Below are 26,257 nucleotides of genomic sequence, written 5' to 3'. Positions count from 1 at the left end.
TTTAAAGTACCAGTGAAACAATGAGAATAATAATAATCAGGCACTTTTATTTAAACTGTTTCTTTAAAGATGGTTTTTGCTCTCCAATTCTGTTGTAATGTTCCAGCATAAGAGTGGTGCTTCATACAGGGTCCCCCACTCGTATGCTCGTGTGGTCGTCTAACGCATTGTTGCAAGAAATTTCTACTTCTAATCCCTTCATGAGCTTAATTTCATTGCGTAACCAAATGAAGATTCCGGCATTAATGTCCAATAATGTCGTGATGCAAGACAACCTTGACAAAAAACAAATAAATTCTCTAAGTGATCTAATCAACCTGAAAATTTTGTGTCGCCTATTCTCTTATTTTGTTTGGCAGAACTCCAGCTGTAACAAAACAAAATTAATTCTGATGTCGTTAACCTTAACTACAAAAGGATCATGGCAAGTTGAACGCTTGCCAAATTACCACGCGCGCGCGCACACACTCACACAAAAGACACTCGTGGTACCAGCTACCAAGATCATCTTTGGAATTTACGGTGTCACTAAGTATCGTGGAACCTTAAAGCCTAAGTTACGAATCTGAGTCGAAATATCAGAATTTAGTCACGAAATGTTTCTATACATATGTATCTTAAAGATTTTGAGGGCATATACACAATTTATGTAATACTGCAGAAGCGTTTCTAGACAGTTATACATGGATTAGAATGTAAGAAGTGCTGTTGTTGAACGTGAGGTGTATAACATAGATGAGTTCCAGTGACACACATCTGTATACATAATAAATATACATATATATATATATATATATATATATATATATATATATATATATATATATATATATATATATATATATGTGTGTGTGTGTGTGTGTGTGTGTGTGTGTGTGTGTGTGTGTATTATGTATGTATGTAAGTATGTATGTGTTTACAGATGTAATGTGTGTGTGCATGTCTATGTGTGTGTGTATTATGTATTCGTAAGCACAACTTCTATATGCGAATCTCAAGTATGCTATATCATCCATTCATCAAATTATTAAATACAGTTTATACCTCCGTAACAGTAAGCCATATTTATTGATCGCAAAAGTTTGGCCACTACTGAAACAATGAGTATTGATTTCAGCTATTTTTACTGCTCTTTGCCAGCATAAAGGAAAACGTTTGCAAAAGTGATCAATATTTACTTCAGGTGAAGAGTCTCAAGACTAAACATAATAAAGATAAAACGAAATGGACATAATTCTTACAACAAATTTTCCTTTAGGCTCAACAAAATGGAAAAAGCAGATAAACGTTTCATCGAGAAACGTTGTCCTCGCCCGTGACAAAAAAGGACCTTTAAAATCGTTCAGCTTTACCAAGACTTTGGCTAATATCATTAAAAGAAGTTCTGTAAGAGGACTATTCTATAAAGCTCTTCTCATTTAAAATCATTAGTTTCTCTGGGGAGAAACTTACAATCGTAAATTAATTTGTCCACTTGAGTGATGCGCATATCCGCGCTACCACTACTGGCCTCTCTGCCCTTTATTAAAACCATTATTGTGCCAAAGAACACGCCTACGTGCCATTGACCAAGGACAATTATTTTGAACTTTGTCTAAGGAATACCTCAAATATGATTAGTCCTCACATTTGGCGGCATTGATCTGTAAGCTATCTCACCGAGACTTTAATTTTGTGTGACCTTGTAGGCTAAAGAAAAAATAAAACAATCACGACTACACGCAACTCTTCGAAGGTGGGATTTCTTTCAATTGCATCAATAAATGATGCAATTCCCTGTGCAGTCTAGAGAAGAGTACCGATTGACAATATACACTACTATATTTCACACTTAATGAAAAAGTGTGTGTGAAAATTATGCTATCCCAAACGGAATGACTGGTCAGTTCAGGAAAAATAAGGTTAAATGAGAAAAATCATCAATTTTGAATCACCGCGCTTAGCACAGAGTAATCTCCGCGAGCCAAAGTAGTCCGCACAGAAAACCGGATATTTTGCTCCGGAGCATCCTTTTTACCACATACAATTAGGTTATTTGGCACAAATCATGCATAGTGATTGGAAATGTATTCCTGTATGACGGGAATGATTAGTAATTAGCCAATCTAACATAAAGCTCTACGAAACGCAAATCCTTCGCAGATATGCAGGTGTTGGGGACTCCAAACTATAATGCTAATATCTCCAAAATTATGAGATGTTTAAACTGAAAATACACTGAATGTTGTTCAATAATGTTTTAGCCTTACACTGATATGGGTAAACACACTGACACTTATTTAAACACTTACAAAATTAAGGAAAGAAGACACTTTTGCATGATGCCTACCAAACATGGCGCTGGTAGGGCACATGCTCAGTATACGCTACAACATTATCGCTGCGCCGCCGCCATTACTCTACTACAAATATCCGTGAATGCAATCTCCGTACTAGCCCCATCGACATCACATTACCCCATTTATCCATTTCACACGTCTCCTACGACACTTAAAATGCTACAAATAAAGGTAAATATGTACTACGAATATTCAATTGTCAAGAATATTAGGCCTAGAGTAGACCCCCTCCGTCAGCGACGGCCCTTATTTTCGCCGTCGATTTTGAGCCTTTTAATTGGCCCTCTGGGCGGCGATTGGCGACATCCTGATATTTTGAGCTTTCAAGGTCAAGATGGCCCACAAATCTTGAGAGAATGGCTTAGAAGTGAGTAGGAAATCGATGTCGAAAAACGTCAACATTTCGAGGTAAACAATGGGGAGGGGGGTTGGGGAGAGGGCACAAGGGGGTTTATTTTGGGTACACCTTAATGCCCTACCCCTAACAAAAACGAGGTCATTGCCACATTGGCAAGAAATTGACGTAAGTCCCCCCGCTCGTTTTATTGTTGTTATGCCCGAAAATCCAGGGGGTTCCTATATGGTTGGGTTCGTGTTTGTTTACTTTTGTTACTTTTTTTTTTTTTTTTAGCCTGTTTACTTATTGGTGATACTCTTGTTTCGTGGCTGTCATATCTATCAATTCACATTTATCCCGTCCGAGGCTAGGCTACAGCAACGACGGTAATTCCAGTTGCCACAAATGTTCCTAAATCTGCCCTAACCTGAGAATTAGGCCTAAACTTGGCCTTAGGCACTCGGTAAATTTCGGTGTTTCCTCCTGAAGCTCTATTTTCTCTATTTCTCTTAACCTATGACTCTAGGATGCCACTGATGCCCCTTATATTCTCTTTGGGCCATTAACTCAGCCTAGGTGTGGTAGCCTAGGCTTTTCTAATTGAAAATAGGGAAAATCTTGACGTAGATTTCTTCGATTTGTCCGGTGATCTCCGCTAGGCAAGGCTTGACTAGCCTAGTTAACGTTGATTGTTTCAGCCAGAGGTCATGCTAGCGAGATGTAGGATCCGTAGGCTAGTGTGTAATGTAGCTAATTTTTTGGCAGCGTTGGGTCGTGTCAGAAAAGTGCCGAGACGCCCTAGAAGCAAGTAGCACATTAAGCCTGAAGAACATTAATAGTTTAAATGTCTATTAAATTTTTAGGCCTTGTTGTAGGTTGGGTTTTATGTTGAAAAAATCTGGAGTGATTTGTGATTATTGTTACAAAATTAACTGTCATCGTCGTGTTAGACAATTTTAGAAGTTTGCATAGGCCTATATGACATTTTGAGTTTAGGTTGGGAGGTCTATTGATAACTCGTGCTAAGAAATCCTTATGTTAGACTTACAACATTTTCAGCAAAATGTTAAAAGGGTTAGACTTGTAAAAGGTTATTTGACTTTTGTAAAACCGTAAGGCATTATTATTAGTCAGTTTTGATTAAATTTCCATTAGGTAGGAAGGTTCTTAGGTTAGGGCAGTGTACCAAGGTGGTCTGATGTATATGACGTTTGTCGGTTTGTCATTAATGTTTCATTCAGTGTTGTGGGATTTTGTTAGGCTGTACTTGATCATATGGTTATAATTAACAATGGACTGCTCACTTGCATGTAGAATATGTATTTTTATTTAATCTTGAGTTTTGCCATGCAAGAAATAGCCATGATTCGAGAATTTATGTTTTTGTTTGTTATCTTAAACCTTAGGTCTTTTGCCTTTCTTTTGTGTAAAATATTTGTCATTGCAGAAATGAATTGGATGTTATTAGCAACTTGACTAATAACTGTTTTGGAAGTATTATACAGTGCAATACATACTGTATTATGATTTGGTAGGGAAATGTGGGATTTCTGTAGTTTGCGGTAATCCTGTGTACATTAGGCTACTTAGCTCTGCAGTTAGAATCACCATTTGTTCTGATGAAAATCCAAACATTCATATTTGTGTAGTAGCAGCTTTTGTTGACTGTTGGTTTGGTTGTTGAAGCTTGTTAACAAGTTGTTTAGTTGTGTGTGTTTGCGTGGTGGTGGTTAACAAGAGGAATCCCACACTCACCTTGCTGAACCCTTATATTTCTCGTGCTGTTGTCAATGTGAACCTTTATTATTTTATCCTTTTTTGTATTTGTGGTGTAGTGTATTGGAGCAAGGTTTGGGAATTTATATATTCATTTGCCTGTATTTCCAGTGAGCTTGTAGTCTTTACTAAATTTTAGCTATATAATTGCTTCGGGTTTGTATTATGTTAACAGTTTGCACAGTTTTTTGTTTCAGTGAGATATTCAAGTTTTGTCTTTTTCATGAGCCAGTTTGTCTTTTCAGCCATGAAAACTTAGGTTTGTAGACTAGAGAAAGTGCAGTGCAAATTATCCAATGGGAATCACCTCAAGTATATACCTCTTCTCCAATAGTCAAGATACTTTTCATTGTTTCCTCCAGGATTGTAGTACAGTACTAGGAGAGGGCTACCAAGTCGTTATCACAAGTGCTAGTGATCTACTATTCAGTAGTACTGGTGCTGGTAGACCTGCTTGTCCCTTGTATTTGTAAGGATACTTAATGAGGACAGGTCCCACCTGCAACCTTACTGTTGAAGGTTTTTGGAATCATTCTGTTCTGGTGTTGGGACTCTTTTCCAGCTACCAGATTTTGATTTCAGTTTTGCTTGGTCAGTTGCAAGGTTGTGGTAACTTATTATACTATTCTCTAGATTTGGCTTTGGACCTTAGCAACTAGGTTCTGTTTTAAGTGAATGAATGGGTTGTCTGAAGAAGGAAGAATGTCTAGATTCTTGTGTGTAGTTGGAACTGACTGATTTTTGCTGTGACTGATTACTATTCATGGCTAAGGTAACTTAAGTTGCCACCACTGCCTTGTGCTTGTCCACTGGTGTTCACGGCTGGTACCACCATACAGATGTATGCTGTTGCAGTATGATGCTTTGCATGTTGTGCATTGTTTGTGTAAAGAGTCACCAGTTCTTATAACCAGTATTAGTTATTACAGTATTCGGTTGCCTTTGGTATACGTGTTTGTTTGCTGATCCGCAAGCTGATTGGTTTACAGAACAGTTGCAGCAGCTCTTATTAATATGGTAACATGCTTGTTCATCTACTGGTGTTTGGCAATGGTCCATTGCATTGCAGACCAACACTGTCCACCCCAAAAGTTCGAGCACCAACTCAAGCTTGGTTCCAGTATTGTCAGCCTTGATACTGTTACCCAGCTGGTCTTCATGTATGGGTCCAGTTGCAACTCCTGTTGCTGTTTGATGCTCGTATAGGCTACATTCCTTAATCCAAGCTAGTGGCCTGTTACCCATTTCACCCCAATGCCTTTGTCAATTGCTGGTATTATGCAGTGCTATTTGGTATCCAGTAGTGGTCTGTGAATGTTACCAAGGTGTGTTTTATTCCATTCCAGCATCTGTGGTCTAGAAGAATAAGTGATTTGGTCCAGCATGTGCATTTCAAAGATTTTTGTGTTGTCAGTGTTTCTTATTTTAAGACATTTTGATATGGGAATATAGTAGGTTGGGAAGCTACAAGTCAGATCAGCTTCAAGGGACTGGGGACACTCAACACGCTGGTGATGTTTTTGGATGACCTGTGAGGGTTCTTGGGGAAAGCATTCCCCTTAATTTATTGTGGGTCATAGCTCTCCCCATGCTGACTTTCATATCTGCTTCCTTGCCTTCCTCACCAGAGGAAATCCTTTTTCATGGTGAAATTAATGGACTTGAGATCTTTTGTTTGTGAAAGGGCAAGTTCCCAATCTGTTCCTTGTCCTCAAACTTGGTCCAAAAAGGTTACTACTTTTTCCGTACCTGCTGAGTGATGATCAAGTTCTCTTTCATTTCTCAGGGATGAGTTACTGCTGAAATTCCTCCCACTCTGAAGTGTACAGTGTAACAGGGTCTCCCCTTTGAAAAAAGAGGAATCAAAGTGAGAGGATAAAATAACATATAAATAAAGATCATTCAGTCCTTTGGCATTTTTTGGTTATCCACATGATACCTACAAACATGTTTAAATATGTATGGTTATATTTTATAAAATCTCAAGGATAACATTTGTTTGTCATTTTACATCATCTAAATTGTAAATACTGTACTGTAATTATTTACAAGTACAGGACAAAGAAATCAGGTGTACTAGTCAGTTTTTCTAAGCGAGTAATGCTTGCTTGTATTAGTTTTACGGTATTCGTTGAACAATTAAGGTCATAAATACTGGTCACATAAAAGCAATTTTCATATTTCTCTGAGAATTTTATAACTCTTGAATCCATTGGCATGAATATAAATTAAATTGCTTTTTTGTGAACGGTAGGGTATATCAGAAATGGAGGACAATGGTTGACTAGTTTTTAGTGCATCTTTATCTAAATTTTTTTTATCAGTTATACTGATTACGTAGCTGTATCATGTACATTCTGCTTTACTGTTGTAGTGTAGTAGTCATAGTTAATCACTAAAGTTACATTATAATTTTTTCTTATTTTTGTACATTTTATGCACTCCCAAGGACACTCCTGTCACATGATATTGTGGGTTTGTATGATAGGAAAAATACAAATTGTTGAATTTGTCATTTTTTTTATATTTTATTTTGTACTCATGTTAGAAAGTAGTGTAGTGTATTTTATCTTTTGCCTCCAAGTCTCCATAAACATTTCCTAGTCACATTACTCTTATCCCACTTGTATCGTTTGTAGTTCCATGGCTGTACGCCAGTTGTAGATCTCTTCACCTGCTGTAAGGCCGAGAGGTTTTGGGAAATCGTATTCAGCTTGTGGCTGACCTGCTTATTGTGATTTGTAATGGCCTAAGTCTGCATGATTGGTGTTAAAGTATCTTTTTGTAAGTTGAGCCAGTTTCATGTGTCAGTTTGTGATACATATAGCTGGAGGATTTAAGGATTAAAAGATTTATCAGCTTGGGAGCTTGAAAGATGATAGGAATCATAAATTCTAAATCACCTTCTGGCAAATAAATTTTGATGCCAAATATTTTTCTACAGTGAGTGTGTGGTCACAATTTGGGAAATCTATAAAAGGATGTTATTTTGAGTTTCTGAGATCCTGACATATTTTTTTTTCATTTACCTTGTTTTCTCCATAGGATTGCAATTAAAAATGGAATCAGATATTTTCAGTGATGGAAATTTATATGATTAACGAATGGAAATGAGAGGAAGGTGGAACATCATTTCATGGTTGAAGGACGAGATTAGAACTTGTAGAATGTTTTACCTTTGTGGAGGCCAGCCATGTAAAAGTTAGGATATTTAGCTCGAAGGTCTGGCTAAGCTGTCTGTGATTAACTGAGCTTTGGGGAAAACCAAAGTGTGAAACAGGTTTTTAGGGGCAATACTGAAAAAGAGTAGCAAAAGCACGGATGAAGTGGAAAGGATTGTTAAACTATTGATAAATAATGGTATTCCATTAGTAAACAAGGCAAAAATTTTTTTGTGATATATACACTTGTAGCAGAGGCATGGACACTAGCAGGTAAAATGGAGTTATTGAAGAGGTGTGACTACAAATGACTGAGTGCGTAGGGAAGGAGATCATATTGCAAATGAGTTTGTGGAAATAGTTGGCGTTAGTAGCTAGAAAATGGACTGAGATCACAAACACTGATGAACTTATGGACAATGATGAGAAGGGATGAAGATTAGTTAGTCAGTAGCAGAATGAAGAAGAGTACAGTAGAAGACCCATAAAATCTTGGAGAATGTCTTAGATAAAGCCTTTTTCCATATACAGTAGAGGTTCAGGCATAAAGTGCATAAGTTACAAGACACTGGAAATAACTCATTTCACTTCTAACACACTGAAGGGAAAATCCAACATTAAAATGCTACTGATGATATATGCACTTATTTTGGGTCTTTTGATTTGAATCTACTGACAGAAATTGTGGGACTTACTGTTTGGCTATTAATGATAGTAAAAGTAAAGTATTATTTTGGATGTTTTTGATAAGACTAGTTTATAATTAGTAGAGGTTATCAGTGACTGAAGCAATCAGAATGGTTGCTATATGTGCTATTGAGGGAAGTGCAGTATATGCATGTTGTATTGTAAATTGTATCAAATCTATTATGTCAGCTTTGTTAACATTTGTCATTATACTGATGCTCATCTTTACTTACAGGAGGCTTGTGAGTCATCGTGGTAACCATGATGCAGGAGAGCCCCCGTTTGCCCCCTATGCTCAACCCCGGCTGGACCCCACCCACCATATCTAGGTATTTTGAAAAGATGAGATTACTATATTTGGAATGTTTTGTTTGTGTACAAAGGAATATAGACCTGATTTTGTACATAGACCTATCCAAACTGTATATTGTGATGAATGGATTGTTAATATTTGCATGTTTTTAAGGCTGCTAATTAGAGCACAGCTGAGTGAGGGACAGGTCATTGCACTTTTGCCTAATTTCCTGAAGGCTGAACACACACACATGGTGCGTGTTTAGGCCACATCACCTCCCATGTTGGATCTGGGGGAACCAGGTAGGGGGTTACGAATGACTCAGCAGGTAGACATACATGCATTGCCAAACCTGTCATCCTTAGTTTATGGTGATGGAAAGGGCGTCTTGCCAGTGAATATCTATTAAGCACTGATTAAGACTCCTAACTTAAACTAAGGAGACAGTGGGAAATCCAAGTGATACCACTCAAGGTAGAATGACTTTCGCATAAAATACATTTGACCAGTAATGATCATGTGTTTCATGTTGCCTACAGTATGAAAATAAGATGGTAAAAAAACGTTAGGTCCTTTTGTACCAATATATAGGCTATGTAGATAACTGCAGAATATTACTTTTTTTCCACTCTATTTTCATGAAACATCGAGCCCTTATTAGTGTGTTCTGTTAAGATGGCTTAGCAGAGTTTTCCCCAGCATTTTGCTTGGCAACAGCCTAGTTACCACTGGTAGTTGTGTAGCCCAGAAGGTTGGTGCTCTTGCTGGGCAAAACATTTGCCCTGTACATCAGGATGGAAGTCTACCTTCTGGCTAATTTTTTAGTGAAGAAATTATATACTGGTGTGTAAGATCTTTTTTATCTTTGCTCTTCATGGACACTGGGGGCCTGAGGGTTTTGGACACTCTGGATCTTTCACTTTCCTGTAATACGTTAGTCATGGAACACTTTGAGAAATTGACAACAGTGGCAACAGGAGGTATGATGGCAACCTTTGTGCCACAGTCTGTGTGCGTACTCTTACTCTGGTAAGAAGTTTCTCTTCCTCTTTGCTTTCCCACAGGTATGGAGAGCAGGAATTCTTGCAACCTCTTCTAGTTGGAAGATTCTCTTTCTCTTTTTTTTCCCATAGGTCTAGAGATCAGGGACACTTGCAACCTCTTTCAGGAAGTTTTACTTGGTGACTCCCACTTCGCAGCCACCTATGAGGAGACATCAGTTGCCTTTCAACTAAAGAGAAGACAATATTTGTCAGTGAAGTGTCCAACTCACGATGGTGAAATTGTCTGCCAGCAAGGCTTGTCTCTTGAGATTTTGGCAAGAGGTAGGAATGGAGCCATGAGTTGTAGATGTCATCAGAGGTGGATATTGGCTCAGTTTTTAGAAGAAAGGACCCTCTGCATGATGCAGTCAACAGATTAGAAGACATATGCTGGTGACCCAAGGTCCTCAAGGCACTTAATAGTGCAATAAGGTATACAACTGAGAACCAGTCAGTTGAGGAGGTGACAGATGGAATGTTGGGATTATAGTTTTTTGTTTTTGATTCCAAACGTGCTGGGAGGTGTGCCCAGTATTTTATAGCATATCCTGTTCAGGATGGAGGCAATGGAGTTGATGTAGCAATCCATTCTGAAATGGAACCTCCCAGCATCCTTGGACCTCAGGGGTGTATATTTTTATGTCTGGATTATTCTTATTTCATGGAAATGATCTTAATTTCATGTGGGCAATCCTGGGTATTTCAACCTGGTGACGATTGTGCAGCTCTATGCTCTAATTTAGGTGACAGTGGCAGCATGGGCACATATGTCCAATGTGAGACTGCCAAGGTACTCAGATAACTGGCTTGTAATGGCAGAGATGGCAGTAACGTTATCCAATCTGCCAATACCCGAGTCTTCATCCAGGAGGTTTAACATGGTTTGATAAGATACAGCTACATATGTACTTAGGGATGGAAATCAACACTAATGGCCCTAGTGAACAGAATTAGATGACTGCTGTCAGTGATCCAGCAGTTCCAGCACCAACCAAGTCCTCCAACCAAACTATGGCATTCCCTGATCAGACACCTGTCATCTTTAAAGTTCACCCTTCTTAAGGTCCTTACAACTTCAGTCAGCCAAGTGTAGGTTTGCTTTGTTGCTTTCAGAATTTCACATAGTCATAGCCTTATAGAAAGTGCTAGAGTATCTATACTGGTGGCAGGACCCACGTCACTTTATGGTATGTACCCCTCTGGTCTTTGAAGCCTCAGATGTCCTTCAGTTCATGGACACATCAACCCAAAGTTGGGGTGCACACCTTCTCATTTGCAGGCAACATGCATTGTTGCAGTGGTAGTTATGGACAGTTCCACCATGGTCGCTTGCTTAAACCAGTAATCTGCATAGTATGGTCTTGTAGATCTCCTCCAACTTCTGGTAGGCATCCCCAGGAGCCTGCCAACTAAGGAGGCTTTCATATGCAGCTACATGACAACTTCAGTAAGATGTATTTTCATGCCCAGAGGTTATTGAACAAGGTCTCACAGGTCAAGGATTTTCTGAGGACACTATTGCAGCTATCACCTAGGCTATGAACTTTTACTAGGCTATGTTGGAAAGGTTCATTGATTGGATCAGTAAGAGTTGCTACTCCCATTAGTGCCTATGTTCATGTGGTTGGTGATTTTTTGCACTTTTCCTGCCATAGTTGTTCAGAAGTACAGGCCCCCCCTGCAAGTGGTATTGGTGAAGAAGGCATTGTAGTGGCTGCATCCAGAGATCTCACAAGGCTGTTCCATCACTTTGTAAAACATATACCATGGAGAGCAGTTCAAATATCGAGTGGGGCCTCTTCTTAGTATTTTGTAGTCTTGCCAAGGCACTGTACCATTCCAGGAATGCGCCCTACAGATTTTAACTATGAAAACCATCTTTCTTTTATTCTTCACCTAATTTCATTGTGAATGAGTTGCATGCACTTTCTGGCGAAATTATTCAATAGTTCACTGTCTAAGTGACATGGGTTAACTCAACTGGCTTTGCATTTAAAAGGGATGCAAAAATTTGGCTAATGTCAAAATTAGAGGACCTGTAAAAAAAAAAAATAGTTCCTCTCAAAATGGATAACAGTAAATCTTGATTTAGTTGCAAAAAAATCCTAAAAACATGAAAATAAATACTGTCTCCTGCTGATGGTTGCTCATTGACTCTTTTATAAAGTCAGCATGTACTTCCATCAGAAGAAAGAATAGTTTTTTTTTTTTTTTTTGAGAAATCTGTCCTCATTCATGTCAAGTGTGAAATGCAATAATAAGTGCTCAGCTATAAAAAAAAAGTAGAGGATGATGAAATTTTTATAAATATTTAGGAAAAATTTTAGACATGCTCTGTTAATTTGTGAAAGGTTGCTTCTGCCCTTGACTGTTGTAATACTGTAGTTATTTACGTAAATTTTTGTGATAAAAGTATAGTAAATTCTAAAAAAAAAAAAGATAATCTCCCAAAAGCAGAAGACAAACACAAGGTCTCTGGATATGCCAGAAACTCCCTTGCCAGGAAATGAGTTATGCAAAAAGTTCAATTAAAGTAAATAAGAATCCTTGGCTAATACACCTTCTTGAGCAAGGCCCTTCCATGTTTCATTCCATTTCTCCACAAGACAGTGTGTTGCAGTTATCTCAGGATATGACCATTAGGAAAAGGATGAGTTGGCTCTGGGAGATGTTGATATATTTGTGAAAGATCTTCAACCTGTAATCAGAAAAGAGGGAGATGATCATTGTCCTTACCTAAATTTGTCCAAGTACTAGGAATTGTCTCAAAACAGGCATGACATACTTTGCCAGATGAGCTTGAAATATGCTGACATGTCCATTGTACAAACCATTACAGGCACATTAACTGCGAAAATATCTGATGCTGAGGTCAAAAGGAAGCAGTGAAGGTCATCTGGAAGTCTGCTGACACTTGAAACTTAACCTGCAGCTATCTCGGAGGCAGAACAGCACACTTGTCCAAGCTGTCCCATGGCTTTAGTGTGACGTAGACTGCCCATGCATCTGGATCTGGTTGAGGAGAATAGATTAGAGGAAGCCTGGGTTCAATGATATGGCAGACAGATCTTACAAGGGAGTCCTGATAACTGCGACAGACTGTGGATGTCTAGGTGAAGAGACAACCTGGTGGATCCTACTGAGTGCATTTGGTACCACATTTTTTGCCCCCTACAGCAAGGCAAGGCACTCTGATGACACTGTGCCTTTCTGCCCACATGAAGATATTTACCCCCAGCAGGCAGAGTGACTCTGACCATGTTCCTTCTTTTAGAATTTTTTAATATTTGAGTTTTTTACTTCTCTATCTTCCATTAAAATATCAGTAGCAGTCACAGGTCAGAAGCCTGGCAAAGATCCAGAACACCTGTAGAGTGCCGGAGGTTGGATTGAGGCGTTCATGCGGGTTGGCTAGCACAAACGATTTGCATGCGCCAGTGTTGACCAGGAACTTCATATTTGATCATTCGTCTGCGATACAAAAACCTGTCTAGTCTTTTTGCCTGTACCTGCAAGAAAGACAGCAGAAAGCAGATGCGGTTTCTTTTACGAGGCAGCTGGTCTGCCCACTGCTGACATTTAGTTTGTTGCAACAACCCCTTAGCATGTTTTTTGACATGCAGCAGTCATTTTCACACTTTCGGGCTTCACTCCCAGTGGTAGAAACAAATGCCCTTGGGACGTTCTATTTTGGGCTTTATCTGGGTTTGATTTTCCACTTGGAGCTCCGGTAGCAGTGTATGGGGGTGGGGCCCTCTGGATCGCTGTCTGTTTCTGCATTGGTCTGCCGTTGTGGCTGTGGGGCTGGTGCTGGTGGTCTTGGTGACGTCGATTATCTTTGGGGTCAGCAGTATAATGAGATGGCGAGTAAGAGGCAGAGTCAAGGTGTAATCTGATGTATTGACACAAAATCTCTTGATAGGTCAAGAACTCTTGCGACCGTAAAAGTAGCATTTGACATTAAGAAAAAACAGGGTGACATCTATATACAGCTAGATGTGTTTACTTACACCTGAAGAATGGTTAACAATTCTATATACAATTTATGAAGAGATTTCAAATACATATGGTTGGAAAGCTTGCAATGCCTGACATACATTAGTAATTACAGCTCTAACAAGGACATAAAGTAGCTTCTGAAAAATTTATAAAAGGTCATTTGAATCAGGAGTGCTAGATCTGTGTTTCTTGAGAGTACTCGGTGCGTCGTAGATTTTGTTTTGAAGCAAGGATTTCCTGAGGTTCCTGGCAACAGATAGGGACCTCACAAAAAATAGAGCAAGAGGCTGGATTTTTAGAACCATCTGCAGTTTTATTTTTTGCTTGTCAGTGGTCTCAAGGACAAGGTAGAACACTTAAAAATGAGAACCAGCTTATTAGAGTTTTTGTTGATTTTGGGAAAAGCATTCTATACCACTTGGATAGTTGTCAAATTAAATGAGCTTTCTAAGTTGGGAATTGGAGGTTACATGTTTGCCTTTGTAGAGTTTTCCTGGTGGTTCAATACTTCCAGGTAGGAGTTGGAACTGAACTTTGAGCACTTTATCTAAAGGGAGGAGGAGTACCACAAGATGGTCTTTTGAGTATTAATTCACAGTAACAATTAACTACTCAACTAATAAAATCCCTGTGGGATCTAAGTAAACTTTAGATGATGTAGCAAACTATTTTTATATAAGTAACTTACCAATTAATTACATAGCTATCAGTTTCTAGTAACTGGCAGCTAAGATTTGAAAATTCGCAGTAGTGATTTTTTTGTTTTGCTTATGGTGTAAGTAACTAGCCCCGCCCACTTTTGGGGAAGGAGAGGAAAAACATGGCAGAGAGGCTCAATATATTTCTTCCAACTCCCGAGGAAGGTTGTGAGCAGCAGCTTAAATTTTGGATTTGTGTGGGCTTTACCGGTTGTTATCCTGAAGTTATCGATGAAGTATTTTGGATTCTTTTGTTTGCCTTTCAGTAATTATTTAGTCAGGATTACTTATTCAAGACGAATTATCAGAATTTTTACTTGTTTTCCCTTTTTGAGACTTAGTGAACTTGCTTTTGATAGTGTCGGCCTTAGTACATCTAGCACTTGTTATTGCAATGCTGCTGCTGTGTCTGAGGTTGACTTCTGCCAAGTACAATTTGCATATAGTATGTACGAGTTGCAGGGGTCAAGTGTGTTCATTAGATCTGACTTTTGCAGAATATGTTGACTGGGACCCTAGACAATGGAAAATTTTTTTTACTTCTCACCTTTCCAAGTTGGAAAGAGACAGGAAAAGAAAAGCAACTGCTGGGATGGCAAGTCATTAGCTAGCCAGGGATCTTTGAAGTCTTCCTCTGATGTTCCTGTTATTTCTGTCATATCCCAATTCCCAGTCCTTCAACTACCACCACCTGTTCCCGTGCCCAGCTCTCATACTTCTGACCCCAGTGCCATTGCCACCTAGAAGTGAAATTTGATTGTAAGTTTGAGTTGTTGGTGAATTCTATAGCCCAGTTAGGTGATACAGTTCGTGCGCTTATGGACCGTGAAAAGAGTGCTTGTAGTGAAGTGTTAGTGGAGGACTGGCTGTCTGTCCCACCAATTCTCCTAGGTGAAGGTCCCTGACACACTCCCCCACACATGGGAGAAGTTAAACCAGAGGCCCAAGGGAGGTTGGTGGGGTCTGCCCCTCAGTTGCACCTGTAGTCGAATCCCAGGTGACGGCAGAACACTGTTGGGGAGGTGTCTTTTCGGATGCACACCATCTTTCCTCCAGTTCTGAAGCGTCGAGTCCTGAATGCAGGCACCAATGGCATTTTAAGGATGAATCTAGACCACTGAAAAGGTCTGCAGTGGATGTGTCTAGCACCCTTCAGCTGCCTCATAAGAAAGTTAAGGAGCCTGAACCCTTGTGTATCTTTTGGGACAGCCCAGAGCATTTTTCACCATAAGTTTCTCCTGTGAAGTGTCATGTTTCAGTGCTCTTTTACAACCAAAGGGGTATCGTCAGCGCAGAAGTTGGCCCTTCTCTTCTCCCCTCTAGTACGTGACTTCCTTCTCCCACAGTCGGTGGTTAATGAGATCGCCTCAGACATGCAAAAGAAGATTACACAGGACCTCCTATCTCAGTCCTCTAAACGTGCTAGGGAGAATCCCTCTCTCAGCTCCAAGTCATCTTCACCTTTGCAGCATCAGCCCTTTCGAGGGGGCAGGCAAAGGGTTCAATCAACACCTAGAGCTAACGTCCACTTTTCCTTCAAGGCCATCAAGAAATCGTCAACCAATGGGTACCAGAGTCCTTCATTTTTGGGAAGAATGGAGCAAGAGAGAAGCAGAACAGTGGGTCGCAGAGGTTCTCAAGAATGGCTACTCTATTCCCTTCAAATAATATCTGCCCTCAGTCATGAAGCCCATCACCTTGACTGCTTATTCAACAGCCTCAAGAAGGCTTGCTGTCCTGTCAAAGGAAGTTTCATCCCTTCTTCAAAAAAGAGCAATAGAGGAAGTCACAGATGTACAGTAGAATCGGAGGGATTTGACATTTGCATGTTCGTGGTCCCAAAGTCTTCAAGTGGATGGAGACCGTGTTAGATGTCAGCGCTCTGAATGTCTTCGTACAGAAGACAAAATTCAGAATGTAGACAAATCGCTCAATTCTTGCATCCATTCATTAAGGAGACTGGATGGTCTTTGTAGACATGCAAGACGCCTACTTCCATGTCCCCATACAACCAGACCAGAAAGTACCTCAGATATGTTTTCTGCACCAGGTTTCCAGTTTTGGAGCTATGCTTCCAGACTGAATGGCCCTCAAGTTTTCACCCGCATTCTGACTCCGATAGCGGGTTGGCTCCATCTATTGGGCATCAACATTGCTCTCTGTTTGGACAACTGGCTCATTCGTTTCTCCAACAAAGGAAGGTTTCAAGGGGACATTCAAAGACCCTTCTTTTTTTAGCAAAGAAGTTGGGACTGTTGATCAGTCTTCAGAAAGTCTCAGGTGGTTCCCTCCCAACAGATAGTATATTTGGGAATAACTCTGAATTCTCTCCTTTTTCAGCTTTTCCATCTCCCAAGAGGGTGAAATCCTGTCTAAGGACAATAGACAAATTTCCCTCCCTTCAGACTTGCCTGGCCAACAAGTGGGCAGTCCCCTTGGGACATTGACTTCCATCGAGCAGTTTGCCTCCTGGGAGACTTCATGAAATTACTTCAGTTTTATCTCAGAGACAACAGGGACAGAAAGGAACATCTGGACTCATTCGTTTTTCAGGTAACCCAGGACATCAAGAAACACCTCCTTTGGTGGAGGTCTGAAGACAGGTTGCTCTAAGGGAAGTCCCTTTTTATCAGAACCCTGACCTGAGCTTCTATGCAGACGTGTCTGATTTAGGTTGGGGAGCTCTCCTGGGGGACAAGGAAGTCTCCGGGATGTGGTCACAAGAACAGAAGAGCTGGCGTATAAATGTTGGAGAACTGAAAGCAATCAATCTGGGATTGCAAGCCCTCGCATCGGAAGTCCGAGACAAGATCGTTGCAGTACGCTCGGACAATATGACTGCCTTGTTCTATATCTGCAAGCAAGGGGGAACTCATTCCTTCTCCCTTTGCAAGACGGTGAGGGACCTTCTTCTCTGGTCTCATCAGAACCAGAAAAGAATTGTAACAAGATTTGTAAAAGGCAAAATTAATGTTCTAGTGGATCAACTAAGTCGTGGCAACCAAGTGATACCCACAGAATGGGCTTTGGATCCATTTTTCTCCTTAGACCTTTGGAAACCATGGGGAAGGCCAACAATAGACTTGTTCTCGACCTCCAAAAATCACTGTCTTCCACTTTATTGTTCACCAGTACCGGATCCATCAGCATGGGCAGTGGATGCCATGCTTCTACACTGGTCCGACAAGAATCTGTATGCCTTCCCTCCCTACAGGGTGATAAGGGAAGTGATGAACAAGTTCTAATCTCAAAAGAATGCCTCGTTGATCCTCATAGCCCCGTTTTGGCCACTAAAGGAATGGTTCCCAGACCTGATATGTCTCCTAGCTGACTTCCCAAGACTGCTTCCTCAAAAACACAAGCTTCTCAGACAGCCCATCTCAGGCAATTCCATCATGGGTTATCTATGCTAACTCTGGCAGGATTCAAACTATCAAGGAGCTCCTCAGCACTAAAGGCTTTTCAAAAACAGGTTCAGAAGCTATCTCAAAATGCAGGCAAGAGTCATCGTTCAATGTCTGCCAAAACAAATGAGCTATTTTCCACACTTGGTGCAAAATAAATCACATCTCTTCTTTTAAAACATCTGTGAAAGAGATTGCTAGTTTTTTGTTTGTTTCTGAGAACGTCTAGGGGCTGATCCTCTTCTAATGTTAAGGGTTACAGAGCCACACTGAGCTCGGTCTTCAGACATAGGGTCTGAATCTTTCTTTGAATCAGGACTTATTTGATCTTACTAAATCATTCGATACTTCGAAATGAAATGATATAGAACAAGTGTCACGGAACCTGGACGTGATACCTAAATGGCTTTTTGGTCCACCTTTTGAACCTTTTGGCTCTTTCGTTAAATGGATGTAACCAAGAAGACCCTCTTCCTAGTAGCCTTAGCTATAGCCAAGAGAGTAAAAGAATCGGTTTCTCTAATGGCGATGCAATATGTTCCTACACTCTTGGTTTTCTCGCAAAGAACAAGAATCCAGCGAAACCTTGGCCTCGTTCTTTTAGCATTAAGAACCTAATACAAGTACAGGCAGTCCCCGGTTAACGGTGGGCTCGGTTAACAGCGATCCAGTTTTAAGGGGCTTGTTTAACAACAAAAATCTGCAATTTTTGTGACCGAAAATTGCAGATTTCCGTTTATCGGCACCGATAATTGGATATTGGCGCCAATACATACCTAACAGAGGAGCTGATAAGCCCCAAAAATCACCGAAAAAGACCCCAAAATCACCGATTTTCAGTTAGCGGGATTTTTCGGTTACCATCACACCCTCAGAAAGGAACCCCCGCCGATAGCCGGGGACTGCCTGTAGTAGGTTCTGAAGATGAGGAGGGATTCCTTTGTCCAGTAAGGGCACTCAAATTCTACCTCCATAAGACTGACAGTTAAGAGGTTCTTCCAATAACTTATGGTGTTCAGTGAAGAACTCCTCGCCACCTGGAAGAGTCCCCTCTCTTTCTTCCCAAGAAAGAGCTTCTACCCATTTTGAAAGTGAGTGCTCATGAGATTAGGGCTGTGGCAACATCTTTAGCATTCAAGTATAATCTCTCTTTCTTCCAATCTCCAGTCCACATATTGGAAATATAATTCGGCATTTATGTTGTACTATTTACATGATGTTGAAACAGTTTTTAATAATTGCAGTACCTTGGGTCCTATATTGGTGGCTGGCATGGTGTTGGGGAAGGAAGTATAGGAAGCATTCCTTCCATCCTTACCCTTTGCCTTGGAAACTGATGTTTAGTCTTACAGGAGTCTGGGGGTACTCTGTACTGGGATTGGTGTGTTTTAATAGTTGGGTGGTGGTGTTTTTAATTTTTTGGTGTAGGTAACAGTTATTGTGTATCGGTACTGAGCCCAGGGCAGGGGGCAGCCTTTTTACTTTGCTGGCATTTGGAGAAGCCCTACACTGCTAGGTCCCCACTTACGCAGTAGGTGACACTTAGCCATACCGCCACACCTCTACGGGGTAAGATGAGTGCCACCAGAGATATTATCTTCGTGCAGCAGCTCTCTTACCAGGCAAGGAAACAGCAAGCATCATACTGATGCTAGCAACCTTTTCTATTCTCAACTCATTACTTTTATTAATGATTGGGGTTAGAATAAGTCCACGAATCCCACCTCCTGTCAATGTGGGAATCGGCTTTGTAATTACTTTGTAAGTTACTTATATAAAAATGACATTTTTATAATAAAATAAAGTTTTTATTATACTTAACAAGTAATTACAGAGTGGGACGCCTCCTTCCTCCCCTCTCTTGACATTATGGCATAAACAATTGAGCCTCTGCTGTGTTGTCCCTTTCCTTCCCTGAAAGTGGGCGGGGCTAGTTACTTACACCAAAAACAAAATAAAGAATTGCTACTGTGAATTTTCATATTTTAGTTGCCGGTTACTAGAAACTGATAGCTATGTAACTATGTGGTAAGTACTGTATGTATAAACTTTATTTTATCATAAAAATGTCATTTTCATATATGTAACTTTCCAAGTAATTCCATAGTTTGTTTGTTTATAGTGTAGGTAACTACCCCGCCCTCTATCGGGGAACAATAGGTACAACATAATAGTGATAGTCACTTCTTTTCTGCTGGCTTCGACGTCAAACATTGAATGTTTTGTGGGTGAATTTGAGGCTTTTTCCTCCACTTTTCCCAAGAATTTGGTGAAGTGCTGATTGTTTTGGTAGCTTTCATCTTAGCCTAGTGATTTTCCTTCAATTTCTTTTTTGTGATGTCCAATTCCAGTTTGCCAAGTATTAGACATTGTAGGGAGTAGCCGAATGACCAAAGTAACCTACAATAATCAAACGATCTGTGCAAAATGTAGAAGACAAGAGTGTCCAATAGGTCTCACTTGTGCTGAGTGTGTTGGATGGGATGTGAAGAAATGGAAGGTTCTTAGGTCCCGTTTGGATAAATTAGATAGAGATAGGAAGAGGAAGGTGGCTGTTAGAGCTGAAAGTAGAACCTGTCACTAACATTCAACTCACTGACCGTAACATTCCTTCTTCTGCCCTTGTTTTATCCCCCAACCTTAGTCCCCCCCCCATCAACTCCTATTCCTGGCTCCCATGCTTCCAAACCTGATGCTGTAGCCAGCCTCGAGAGTAAGTTTGATCGTAAATTTGATCTCGTAGTTAATACTGTGTCAAAGTCGGGTGAATTGCTTAAGGTCCTTATGGACTAAGTGCAAGGTATTAAACTAGTGCAAGTGCCAGTGTCAGTGTCAGTGCTAGTGGAGGAGGTGGCTGTCCGTCCCGCTGATGCTCCCAGACGAAGGTCACTGTCACACTCCCCTGGTCCTGGGAGAAGACATACCGAAGGTCCAAAGGAGGTTAGCGGGGTTTGCCCCCGGGCAGTCACCCTCTCATCCGATTCTCAACAAGTTCAAGAATCAACGTATCAGTGACCCTGATAGTGCCCTTTTGGCCTCTCAAAGAATGGTTTCTGGACCTTCTAAAGCTTCTTGTGGACTTTCCAAGGTTACTACCTCAAAGTCCACATCTTCTCAAATAGCCTCGTCTTTGGAAGTTCCATCAAGGGCTGTCTGCTGTAGCTTTGACAGGCTTCAGACTATCCAGAGACTTATCAGAGAGAAGGGTTTTCCAAAAGCAAGCTGCAGAAGCTATTTCTAGATATAGACATAAGTCTACCAGCCAAGTCTACCAGGCCAAGTGGTCTAACTTCCGCAGGTGGTGCAGCAGCAATAACATCTCGTCTGCTAAAACCATTGTAACACAAATAGCGAACTTTCTTCTATTTCTCAGGACCTCCAAGGGACTCTCTCCATCGACTATTAGGCTAAGGTCTGTGCTGGGATCAGACTCCAAGCATAGAGGAGTGGACTTGGCCTCTAATAAAGACATGATGGATCTAATTAAGTCTTTCGAGACTACTAAACAGGTGAGGGACAACTCTGTGTCATGGAACGCTGGATGCAGTGCTTAAATGGTTAACAGGTCCTGCCTCTGAGCTCTCCATACCATTTCACTCAAGAATTTGACAAAGAAGACTCTTTTTCTAGTACCCTTGGCCACTGCCAAGAGAGTAAGAGAATTGCAGGCTATAGATAAGCACATCAGTTTCTCTAAGGGAGATGCTGTCTGCACCTTCTTGCTTAGCTTCCTAGCTAAGAATGATTCCCCTTCTAATCCCTGGCCAGGGTAGTTCTCTGTTAAAAACCTCATGGACATGCTAGGACCAGGAGGAGGAGGAGAAGGAGGAAAGGGTCTTATGCTCAGTGAGGGCACTGAGGTATTACTTAGATAGGACAAAGAGAATCAGAGACCCTGCCAGTAACCTCTGGTGTTCTGTCAAGAACCCATCGAAACCCATGTCTAAGAATGTGCTGTCATTTTTTCTTATAAGTCTTATCAGTGGGGTGCACTCTCAAATAGAAGATGATGTCCTGCCTTCCTTTAAGGTGAGAGCGCAAAATATTAAGGCTGTCGCCACTCACACTATCGTAAAGAAATTGAAACAACGTACGAAAATCGCAGTACCTTAGGTCCGTTGTTGGTGACTGGCTCGGTGTTGGGGAAGGAAGCATAGGAAGCAACCCTTCCTATCCGTACCTTCTTCGCCTTGAAGTTTTGGGTGTCGAGCGCTTTTGGGGAGCCTGGGGGTACTTGTATCCGGAGTGCCCACCAGTCTGTGGTAGTGGTATGATGGTTTTTAATTTTTATTGTTGTCGGTGTGGGTAACTATTTTATTTGGTCTATTGTATTTTGGTACTGCACCCAGGGCAAGGGCAGTTTTTTCTCTGTTGCTTTATGGGTGTTCGGAAGGCTCCTTCACTCTAAAACCCCCTCTCAAAAGTAGGGGCTTATAACGGCTATTCCGCTAAGTTGCCACAGGTCAAGATGAGCACAGACCAAGGCAGTAATCATCTACTGTGGCTTTCTTACCAGGTAAGGTTACAACGAGCATTTTATTGATGCTAACAGATTTTTATGTCGCAAATTCATCCTTATATCTTATTGCTTTTGGAACAGAATACAGTATGTCCATTTAACCCACCACCTATCAATGTGGGATTCAGCTTGGTAAGTTGCATATATGAAAGTGATATTTCCATAATAAAATTAAGTATCATATATACTTATGAAATAATTACAAGATCAGAGCCCTCCCTCCTCCCCTGTGATGGACATATAGCACAAAAGAAGTGACTATCACTGTTACGTTGTACCTGTTGTTCCCTGATAGAGGGTTGGGTAGTTACCTACACTATAAACAAACGAATCTCTTCCGCGAATTTAAAATTTTTTACTGCTGCACAAGTAGAAAGTAGTAACTGTTTACGATGGGGGTTCCATTCTTACACTGCTTCATAAGCCAAAAATCGTCATAAGCCGAACAATTGCCAAAAATCCCATGAAAACTTTACTTTTAATCCTTTGGGTGTCTTGAAAACAACATAACCTGCATTTTAATTGAGTTTTTCATCAATAAACCTCCAAATTTTGACCATTCTGCCATTTTGGAGCCACGTCTTCTGTTGGATTGGCATCGTAACCCCAGAAAACTGGGAAATAATTTGTATGAATATATTTGAAGAGCGTTGTAAGTTGAGTCCGTCGTAACCTGGTGATTGTCTGTACTTGGTAAGTATATATGAAAATTAATTTTTTTAGGAAAATACCATTTTTGTGGATTTACTGCTCTAGAGGTCTGTAGAAAACTCCAGATAATAATAGATGTTTCTGTAGAGTTGTGAGTTTTCTTTGCAAAATTCTGAAGCCCTATGATTAATTAAAACTGAGAAGTAAGATCACAAGTCTATTTTGAAGATGCGAAAATAAAAGTGAAATTTCTGGATGTCCTTTTTCTCATGAAACTGCACTCAGTTCCAGAAATACTGAGCTCTTTTACGTGGGCTAAACTATCTAAATATAAATGTCACATTTTGAACAGCTAATAGTATACACAGTAAAAAAAAAAGTAAGGTTACTGAAAGTCTTGATTGCGAGGCCATGGTACAGAGGTTACAGGACAATGCCAAGGTTTGAGAGAATTGATATATAGATCAGTGTAGAACTACTGATGTCACATAAACACATTTTCCAGTTTCTTTTAGCATCTTGCTACCAAACTTTCAATCAAGAAGACAATAATTGTGTGTCGTCTCTGTAACGAACATATGCAGCTGTGATTTGATTGGAATATGAAAAATATCTGCTTCTTGGGAAAAGTTTTGGAGGAGAAAATTATATTTTTACCTTTGTGCAAAGTTAGGAGCAAGATACTAAAAGATGCCAGAAATTGTGCTCATGTTACACTGACTTAAGGTGGTTTCATGTGGAACATGAGATAACTCAGCAGCCGTAAATAATGATGAAAGTACTTCAGCCAAGCAAAGCATAATTGAAAGGTGTTGAGGGGCTCGGTTATACTGATGTACTTCATAAAACATTTTTAAACTGATTCTAGCAATGTATAACACATATAAAGCAGTATATTTCATTGTTATCTACATCCAGACTCCTTAAATTGGAATTGTCTGAGCATAACAACAACTTTGTCACTGATCTGATAGCATCCACATTGGTTATAGTGTCTCAAATTTCAATAGCCAGCGCTAGTAATCCTTGGCAGTACCTGTCAATTTTAAGTGGTTTACTGTGTTCAGCAGAAATCACTTAGTAGATGTTTGTATGGAGACATTAAAATTTTAAGATATATATATATATATATATATATATATATATATATATATATATATATATATATATATATATATATATATATATATATATATATATATATATATATATATATATATATATTATATATATATATTTATTACTTGTCTTGAAATTTGCACGTTTGAATTGTAGGAATGTTGCTTTTATTAATCCAGTATTCATTTTAGTATTGCCTTCAAAAGTTTTTTTTTCTGGTGTGGAGAATGTTATTACAAATTAGGTATGTGTATGAATGTTTTCTGGTTTTTGAGAATGGAATGTTTTTTTTAATGTGTTTGTTTTTAAGAGAGAGTTTTCATTTTGGTGTAGATTCCTTCATACAAGTTTTTCATAGCTGTTGATTCTTCACAGTAATAGTGTGGGTGCAGGTCATCGTGGGACGGGTAAGCGGGCACGGGGGACAGGGATCCTCAATGGTCACCATGGGAAGCCATGTTCAAATATTCATCCTCATCAACAGCAACAGAGTACCCAAGATACCCCACATCCACAGAGTCAGGTCCCGTCCCCTGCCCCACCGCCAACCTCGCCCCAACAGCCTTCATCTATACCGCCCCAAGCACCAATGTCACTCAGGGATACACCCAAGTTACAAGGTAATGGTCTAATATGCTGTTCTGAGGTGATTTTTGGTCAGTTAATCATTTTATTGTACAGTGTATATATATATACACGAATCCGGGGGGTTTACTATATACTATTTTTAGTTTGTAATGATATAGAGGTGAAGTTATATAGCATAGTCTTATGGAAGTGAAGTCATATACCATTGTTATGTGCCAGTTACAGAAAAGTTGATATACAGGTACCTAGGGAGTACAGTAATATTCATCGCCACAAGCAATGATATATTCTTTTAAAAATTTTATGTGATTAATCTTCTGATAATGTATTTTAGCCACTCCAAAGAGGGCAAGTGGAGCAGTGTCTGTGTCATCGCCTGAGTCTCCTTCTCCAGCCAATCAGACGAAAGGGAAAGACCTCTGGGGAGGTTGGCTTGGAACGTCCCTCGGCTCTCAACGCAATCATGGAGATGTGACCAAACAGCGTAACAGCTCCAGTCCCTTGCAGAGTTCTGAGCTTAGGACATCTGGGTTTGATATGACCAAATTGTATCCTGAATTATCAGCCAAATTGGGTCTCACTAAACCCAGTCCTAGTGAGAACACTAGTAGCCATAAAAATGGCATAACCTTTAAAGAACACCTTAACTCAGGCTGTTTAAAGAAACTTGAGCATGTGACTGATGATTCTAGGATTAAGATAATTTCTACTGGCCAGATAGTTAGTAACGCAAGAGGGATATTAGCAAAACTTGGCAATGGAATTCAAACAAGTAAATCTTCTAGCAGTAGTAAATCATATAAGCAAAAACACAAAGCCAGTGACAGAGGACCAAGAAAAGATGGTCATAACCGTTCGAGTATTCGTTCTGATTCTGGTGGTGACAGGGGATCAAAAAGGGATAGCCACAGTCGTGTACGATCAGACACAAGTGATAAGATACCTAAGAAAGATGGCCATAGCAGGTCAAGTGGACGTTCAGAATCGGGGGATAGAAGTGGGTCTAGGAAAGACCATTCTCGTTCTATGGGACAACCTGAGTTTTTGTCAAGTGGGGTAATTCATTCATCTACCCATGGGCTAAGTCGATCTCCCAGTAAGGGACCAAGTTCTTTCAGTAGCAGAAGTACTGGAATTGAAAGTATGGAAAAGAAGGCTATTGCTAATAGTGTTCCTAGCAGCATATTGGAAGAACAGCTCCGCGGAGGGGGACCAAGCTCTCGACAGGTGATGAGTCTCTCATCATCTGTAGTAGACTCTCCACTTCATTCGAGGTTATCAGAAGTTGGCTTAACCAGACCCGCCGGCTCATCAGCTCCTTTATCTATATGTGAGTTTCCTCATCAAATATTTTCAAAGTTTATAAATTTTATATGGCTGCCCCATTTTTTCTCTAGTAATTTTTACACTCCTATTTCATAATTTACATGTATGAAAGTAAATTTTGTTTTAGTGAGAAGGGTATAGGTTATCATGAAAGGCTTATGCATAGTTGTATGTTTTGAAGTTTGTGTACTCGACAGCTTTGAGGTTTTTTATTAGGTAAACATTTAATAGTAGTTTGTTTCACCACAATCCATTGCTTATACTTTGTTAGTTTAAATTCATGTCTTTGTATACCTTATAGATGTCTGTTTCTGC

At 40.1% G+C, this 26,257-nt stretch overlaps 1 protein-coding gene across 1 annotated transcript in view; it reads left to right on the top strand.

Annotated features, from left to right (window-relative positions):
* The first annotated feature begins 2,540 nt into the window (after positions 1-2,540).
* LOC136826289 (uncharacterized) overlaps positions 2,541-26,257 on the top strand; it is an 85,301-nt gene continuing 61,584 nt past the window's right edge. The window contains 4 exon segments of the mRNA XM_067083513.1: positions 2,541-2,706; positions 8,536-8,629; positions 24,404-24,648; positions 24,951-25,946. Of these exon segments, the coding sequence (XP_066939614.1) occupies positions 8,562-8,629; positions 24,404-24,648; positions 24,951-25,946 (1,309 nt within the window). The 5' untranslated portion in view covers positions 2,541-2,706; positions 8,536-8,561.

Source organism: Macrobrachium rosenbergii, chromosome 3, assembly GCF_040412425.1.
Source record: "Macrobrachium rosenbergii isolate ZJJX-2024 chromosome 3, ASM4041242v1, whole genome shotgun sequence".
Classification (NCBI taxonomy): domain Eukaryota; kingdom Metazoa; phylum Arthropoda; class Malacostraca; order Decapoda; family Palaemonidae; genus Macrobrachium; species Macrobrachium rosenbergii.
The sequence above is the reverse complement of the archived record's forward strand: the minus strand, read 5'-3'. Positions and strand labels throughout refer to the sequence as shown.